Source organism: Electrophorus electricus, chromosome 6 (assembly GCF_041902795.1).
Source record: "Electrophorus electricus isolate QZ-2024a chromosome 6, ASM4190279v1, whole genome shotgun sequence".
Classification (NCBI taxonomy): Eukaryota; Metazoa; Chordata; class Actinopteri; order Gymnotiformes; family Gymnotidae; genus Electrophorus; species Electrophorus electricus.
This window is the reverse complement of record NC_137502.1, coordinates 33,951,963-33,959,555: the sequence shown is the minus strand read 5'-3', so window position 1 is coordinate 33,959,555 and position 7,593 is coordinate 33,951,963. Positions and strand designations below refer to the sequence as shown.

The 7,593-nt window shown below is 44.2% G+C and overlaps 1 protein-coding gene across 1 annotated transcript in view; it reads left to right on the top strand.

Moving 5' to 3' along the window:
• mcoln1b (mucolipin TRP cation channel 1b) overlaps positions 1–5,775 on the top strand; it is a 12,001-nt gene extending 6,226 nt beyond the window's left edge. Inside the window, exons 11-13 of the mRNA XM_027022043.3 lie at positions 366–488; positions 2,258–2,464; positions 2,568–5,775. Of these exons, the coding sequence (XP_026877844.2) occupies positions 366–488; positions 2,258–2,464; positions 2,568–2,699 (462 nt within the window). The 3' untranslated portion in view covers positions 2,700–5,775. The remainder of the gene's footprint in view (positions 1–365; positions 489–2,257; positions 2,465–2,567) is intronic.
• The last annotated feature ends 1,818 nt before the right edge of the window (positions 5,776–7,593 follow it).

Below are 7,593 nucleotides of genomic sequence, written 5' to 3'. Positions count from 1 at the left end.
ATTAAACTGCATGCAGTTGTAAACCAGGGCCAACCTGGGTACTTGTTTGTTTGATATTTTAGGATGATTGTCTTTAACATTAACCAGAGTAATATAGTTGTGGGCGATCCAACCCAGCAAAAACACAGTAAAAATCCCCAATGTTAAATTAGACTGACGATAACATTTTGTTGGCATCAGTGTGCTATTCACCAGTAATGTTAATATTCTAATATATTTGGTTATGTGTTTGTAGTGGGCGGTTCCCTGATAATGTAAAGATTTTAATATATTTGGTTATGTGTTTGTACTGGGCGGTTCCCTGATGATGTAAAGATTTTAGTATATTTGCATATATGTGTTTGTGCTTTGTGTCCCTTGTGCAGATTCTGATCATAACTCTGAGAGCCGCGTTCCCAAACGTGATCCGCTTCTGCTGCTGCGTCGCAGCCATCTACATGGGCTACTGTTTCTGTGGCTGGATCGTCCTGGGACCCTACCACGCTAAAGTAACACACTAACACACACTACCATGCTAAAGTAATACACTAAGATACACTACCACGCTAAAGTAACACACTAACACACACTACCACGCTAAAGTAACACACTAACACACACTACCACGCTAAAGTAACACACTAACACACACTACCATGCTAAAGTAATACACTAAGATACACTACCACGCTAAAGTAATACACTAACACACACTACCACGCTAAAGTAACACACTAACACACACTACCACGCTAAAGTAACACACTAACACACACTACCACGCTAAAGTAACACACTAACACACACTACCACGCTAAAGTAACACACTAACACACACTACCACGCTAAAGTAATACACTAACACACACTACCATGCTAAAGTAATACACTAACATACACTACCATGCTAAAGTAACACACTAACACACACTACCACCCTAAAGTAACACGCTAACACACGCTACCACGCTAAAGTAACACGCTAACACACGCTACCACGCTAAAGTAACACGCTAACACACGCTACCACGCTAAAGTAACACGCTAACACACACTACCACCCTAAAGTAACACACTGCAGCACACACTACCACGCCAAAGTAACACACTAACACACACTACCACGCTAAAGTAACACACTAACACACACTACCACGCTAAAGACGCTAAAGTAACACACTGCAACACACACTACCACGCTAAAGTAACACACTAACACACACTACCACGCTAAAGTAACACACTGCAACACACACTACCACGCTAAAGTAACACACTAACACACACTACCACGCTAAAGTAACACACTAACACACACTACCACGCTAAAGACGCTAAAGTAACACACTGCAACACACACTACCACGCTAAAGTAACACACTAACACACACTACCACGCTAAAGTAACACACTGCAACACACACTACCACGCTAAAGTAACACACTAACACATGCTACCACGCTAAAGTAACACACTAACATACACTACCACGCCAAAGTAACACACTAACACACACTACCACGCTAAAGTAACACACTAACACACACTACCACGCTAAAGTAACACACTAACACACACTACCACCCTAAAGTAACATACGCTACCACGCTAAAGTAACACACTAACATACACTACCACGCTAAAGTAACACACTAACACACACTACCACGCTAAAGTAACACACTAATACACACTACCACGCTAAAGTAACATATTAATACACTGCAACACACCCTACCACGCTAAAATAGCACGCTGTAACACACTCTACCACGCTAATGTAATGCGATGTAACACACGCTACCACGCTAAAGTAAGGCACTGCAACACGTTACCACACTAATGTAACACACTGTAACACACCCTACCACACAACAGTAACACACTGTAACACACCCTACCACGCAACAGTAACACACCCTACCATGCTAAAGTAACACATTGTAATAGATCCTACTACACTAAAGACACCCCATACACACACTCACTCATCCAACCAAGCTAAGGCAACATGCTCACTGACACACTCTGACACACCCATTCACACAAAGCTAATATACTCTGACATGTTCACTCTCTGTCATGTCCTTACATGCTAAAGTAACACACAATCTATCACATCCTGCTTTGTAACACCCTTACACACACACAAACTCTCACCACTCAAATAACTTTGGTTTGTACTCAAAATGCCAAAGTAACCTCCCTGTCTGCTCCCCCTCCCCACTCACTCTTTCACTCACCTGTGCTCTCTCTCTCTCTCTCTCTCCATCTCAGTTCCGTTCTCTGTCCAGAGTGTCGGAGTGTCTGTTCTCTCTGATAAACGGAGATGACATGTTCGCCACGTTCTCGGAGGTGGAGCGCAGCGGCACCCTGGTGTGGCTGTTCAGCCAGGTCTATCTCTACACCTTCATCTCACTCTTCATCTACATGGTGCTTTCGCTCTTCATCGCCCTCATCACCGGTGCCTACGACACCATCACTGTGAGTCGAGAGAGAGAGAGAGGGAGGGAGGGAGGGAGGGAGAGAGAGAGAGAGAGAGAGAGGATGATGCAACCTTTAATTGCACGCATATGTTTGTCTACAGCAACAAGCCCAGGAGCAACCCCATGTGTCAGACCTGCACCTGTTCATCGCTGAGTGCGTGGACACACCCACCTCTGGAAAGTTCCAGAGCCCAGAGAACACCTCTGGCTCTCTGCTGTGCTGCTTCAACTAGACCAGAGTGTGAATGTGTGCGTGTACGTGTGTGTGCTTGTCACGCACATACGGTGAGTGCGTGGATGTGAATGAGAGTTTGGGATAGAAAACTTTTGTATTTCCGTTGCCAAGTTCTGTACAGCTGAGCAAGCTCCACAACACAGTGGCTTTACCATAAACACTTTCCTGTTCTTATCCACAGCTATTGCATAGAGTGGGGTCAGTTCAGCTGTCAACAGTGCCCCCTACTGGTAGTTACATAGGTTTCTCTCATTTGTACACCTATAATCAACCATATTCCTTGAGACTATTGAGGGACATAAAAACATTTTTTTACTGAATCTTCTTACTTGACACATTTTAAGTCTTGTTTATTTGTTTTTATTCTGGGTTTTTTATTTATGTGTTTCTATTTTGTTGAATAATGGGGCATTCTCGTATCGACTGACTCATTCAGATGTAGTCAGGAAATGCAGAAATACAGCTCTGTATATTTCTTTTGAAGGACTGAGTAACAACTCAATTCGGAGGCTTCCGTTATCATGCACGCGTTCTTTCATACACACACCCAGGGAAGCTTCTCACACATCTTTACTGAATATCACTCATCTCAGTTAGCACTTCATGTCTTGCTCTGTTGCTTCTTGTCTTTTCATCTACTGTGTGTGTGTGTGTGTGTGTGTGTGTGTGTGTGTGTGAGAAGGAATAGCGTAGCCTGCGGCTTTACTGAACCATCAATATTTATGCGAGCGCTCGTGGTGTCCAGGGAGCAGGGAGTCTGTGTTTTAACGGAGCCTCTGTCTGAGCTCTACTCAGTTGGACCACGCCAACCTTTCATCCATGATGCCCCTGCAGAGAGATGGGGGAGGCAGGAAGAGAACGAGAGACAGAGCAGGAGAGGGGCGAGCTGGGGAGAGAAACAAAGGAACAGAGAGAGAGAGAGAGAAGATGGGAAAAGAGAGGCCAACTACAAGGCCATTTTGCTCTCAGCAACCCCCCACTCCTGTCTCTCTCTCTCTCTCTCTCCCTCTCTCTCTCTCTCTCTCTCTCTCTCCCTCTCTCTCCCTCTCTCTCTCTCTCTCCCTCCCCCTCTCCCCCCAGAGATTTGGAGATTTTATGGAGATTTTTTTTGAGTGGTATCACAGGCAGCAGAATGAGTATACACTCCATTCATGGGCCAGCACAGCTCCTCCATTGCAGATCCCATACTCTCAGAACCCAGATATCAGCAGCTCAGTGCCCACACTCTCAGAGCCTGTACAGATTTATTGCACGTCAGTCCTGAGTTTGGCTCATCACCTGTAATGCACTGCATTTAATTGAAAAGGCTCATAAAAGGAGATTTATGAACGTGCTGTTATTTATAAAGGAGCGGATCTCTCTCCCTGCGCTGGAGGGCCACTCAGCTGCTTAGTTTAATTTGTTCCCTGCTTCAACATGCCTCATTGAACTCAGCAGGGTCAGGCCAAATTGGGTGTGTCAGTATGGGGGATGTACTCTAATCCTGGACCGGGCTTTGAGGAGTTCTCACGGCTGTTCCTGGACCGGGCTTTGAGGAGTCCTCACGGCTTTTCCTGGACTGGGCTTTGAGGAGTCCTCACGGCTGTTCCTGGACCGGGCTTTGAGGAGCTCTGACATATAGGAGAGAACAATAGCATAAGGGTTTGTCTCCAGAGACTCAGTTGTATGTGCTGGTTTTGTTAAAAGAACATAATGTATTCTTACTTTATATTCTGTAAACTGCAACCATGAGTTGTTTACAGACCCAAGAGTTTATGTCTTCCTGCATTAACTATCTTAAGAGTGCGATTCTGGATTTGTAGGCTTCATTTAGTTTTTCCTCCTGTCTGTTTGTCCCTTCAGTAAGCGTTTTGAAGTGTAAATTCTGCTACAGGTATGGCAACGTTTTCTTAAGACCGGAAGGGCAGGATATCCAACCAGAGGGAAAGAAGTGTCAATATCCACAGATGATGAAGGGAGAAGAGAAGACCAGTTGGCAAGACCAAAAAAAAAAAGAAAAAAAGAAAAAAAGATGAAGTAAGGGGGAGGGGTGTGACAACTGATACCTACCCAGAATGCAATCTTCAGTCATACTGGGATTGCAGGGAAAGACCCAAATTAAATATATCGGTGTATAATAATAATATGAATAATGTATTATGTACCTTTTTGTTAGTTCTAAAAGGGTTTTCTTGAAGTATTATAACGAAGAAGTTTATTTGTGACAGACAAGTTGAAATTTGTTTTAAAATGTAATTTATTTCGACATTTTAATTTATTTTTATTGTTCATTTGTTAATGTTTTAATCTGTTCATGTCATTGTCTCTAATCCTTTTCATCTGTGCACTAAGAAGGGAAAACACATTTTCAGGGCATGCATGATTCATGTGGACGCTGATTGAATTGGATTGGCCTGGTTTTCACACTAAATACTCGCAGTTACATCCATTCTGTATGACATAATGTCATGTTTTGAATGTCAGGTTTTTTTAAAAGTTTAAAATCGTAAATAAAACGTCACCCTAGCTGTTGATGGCGGAACCTTTTCGGTGTGTTTTAAAATGAGCTGCAGATTTTGTTGAGTCATTGTTGTTTTCTTCTTCCAAACCTTTCACATTAGCAGCAGGCTGGAGTTTGGCATTGAATCCCTTCCTTTTGTGGTTCTGGCTCTGTAACGATGAGCCCAGTGCCAGTTGAGGAGAGCTGATTTCAGCACAGTGCAGCAGTATAGCCTGTCATTTACATGGCGCTCTGAGTGCCCCTGTGCTTTGTATCTGTGCTTGCTCATTGTTGTCTGGCTTAAAAACCACCAATTGGAGGTGTCCTTATTTGGACAATATAAATGCTGCTCAATGGCAAACATGATCCACCTGGGGGAGCTGTGAGCACCAGCTGAAACTTAACTGCTAAAGAAGATATTCATTAAATCTATGTTTATACCCACAAGCTGACAGAAAAATATGCAGGTGTATGTTTTAAGACAACCGTTTGTTTTCCTTTTGTGATAATGTGAATTGTAAATGACCATTGGCTGGCACTGGTATATTAATTACTTCAGCATAGGGTATACCATTAAAGTGGCATGTATAACTGCTCTGTCCTTTGGGAAATACAGTTATTGAAATGAAGAAAAGGAGGCACACAGGGTGGAAAATGCCACTCGGGCCACACAGTATATCCAGTACACTGAACACTGACATCTATTATTGACTACACAATGGAGCTGTAACACAGGAAACACATACTATATGACCCCTAAAAAGATTTGTGTGTGTATGTGTGTGTGTGTGTATGTGTGTGTGTGTGTGTGTGTGTGTGTGTGTGTGTGTGTGTGTGTGTGTGTGTGTGTGTGTGTGTGAGAGAGAGAGAGAGAGAGTGTAAGGGCTAATGAGAAAGAGTCTAGCCCCAAGGGAGAAGCCAATTCTACTTCTACCTGAGCTTTAGCAATCCACTCTGTGTGTGTGTGTTTTAGTGCTTCGTAGAGTCTGGCCCCAAGGGAGAAGCTAACCCCTACTTCTACCTGAGCTGTAGGAATCTACACCTCATGTTCTGCTTTCAAAATGGCCTTATTATCTGTCAGTCTATCACCTTGAGCCTGAATGTTTAATCCAAGGCTGTTTGTAACTGGGCTTATTGCCGTGCTGTAGTACTCCCTGACAAAAGCAAGCATATATAACCTTTTGAAAAATGTGCATGTGCAAAAAGACTCTAGAGGAAATGAAATAATTAAAGCTGGTGTGTGGAAAACAGTAATTGACCCCATTTTGCCTCCAAGGTTTAACGCACAAAGGAGAGCCGGAGAAACGCCAGCTAGCGAGCATCGGGGTGTGTTAGTCCATCAGGACAAGCAGGTATTGCTTCTGATCTGGGACCACTTATGCTTAGGTGTGACAGTCATTGACTTAGTAGTCATGACCACTGGGACACAACATAGATCCTACATCAGCACGTAATAAACTGCTTTCTAAATTATGTAGAAATAGCTCATTTCAGCACATATCACTCTTTCAGGCATTGATGGGAATCCAGTTATGTTGTGGGTACCAGGCATGAAGACATTTCAGGACTAAATAATATATAATGTCACTGGTGCTTCAAGCTCCTGTACCAGTGCACTAGTGCCATTAGCATGGACCATTCAGTGGCTAGGCTAGCTGCCTGCAGTTCTGTAATTTTGTTGATGTGCGATATGCTAATCAGCTGAGGTTCTGGCATATTCCGGTCTCCAGGGAAACCATGATGGCTAGGCACAGCCCCACCAGTATGGTTAGCTAGCATGTGTGCTAACCTGTAAGGCGTTCACTGTTTTGTCTTGCTTTTTCCCACATCCTTGTCTGAAGGCTTTCTCTCTGTGCTTGACCCATGCTTGTGTCACAGCGATTATGGATGTACACTGCTCTCTGAGGCTGAAATGCAAACTCGTTGTGAGTTTTCTGACTAGAGGGAGGGTGTGTGTGTGTGTGTGTGTGTGTGTGTGTGTGTGTGTGTGTGTGTGTGTGTACGTACGTGCCGCTAGAGGGAGTGTGCCTGTGCATGGCTGGGTGTGCCTGTTACACTTCATGCAAACACACACCCAGTTCCTTTGTGTGTTTGGGCTGATACAAGGGTAAGCAAGGTGTGTGGGTGTGTGTGTGAGAGAGAGAGAGACAGAGAGAAGAACATGTGCATGCTTCTCTCTGTCACTATCTGACAGTGTGCCAGTGCTTTTGTGCTGCGTTGCCCAGCTGCACAGTGAGATGAGACTCGGGGGGTGGAGGTTTGGGTTTCTAATACCAGGGGAAATGAGTGGCAGCACGGTCGTCCCACCCCTTCCTGCCTTTCCAACACAATCCTCTACTTGGACCAGAACACAGACCAGGAAACGCTGGCCCAGTGTACCCCAATTCCCGTAGGCTGCCCCGCTGAAGGGGCT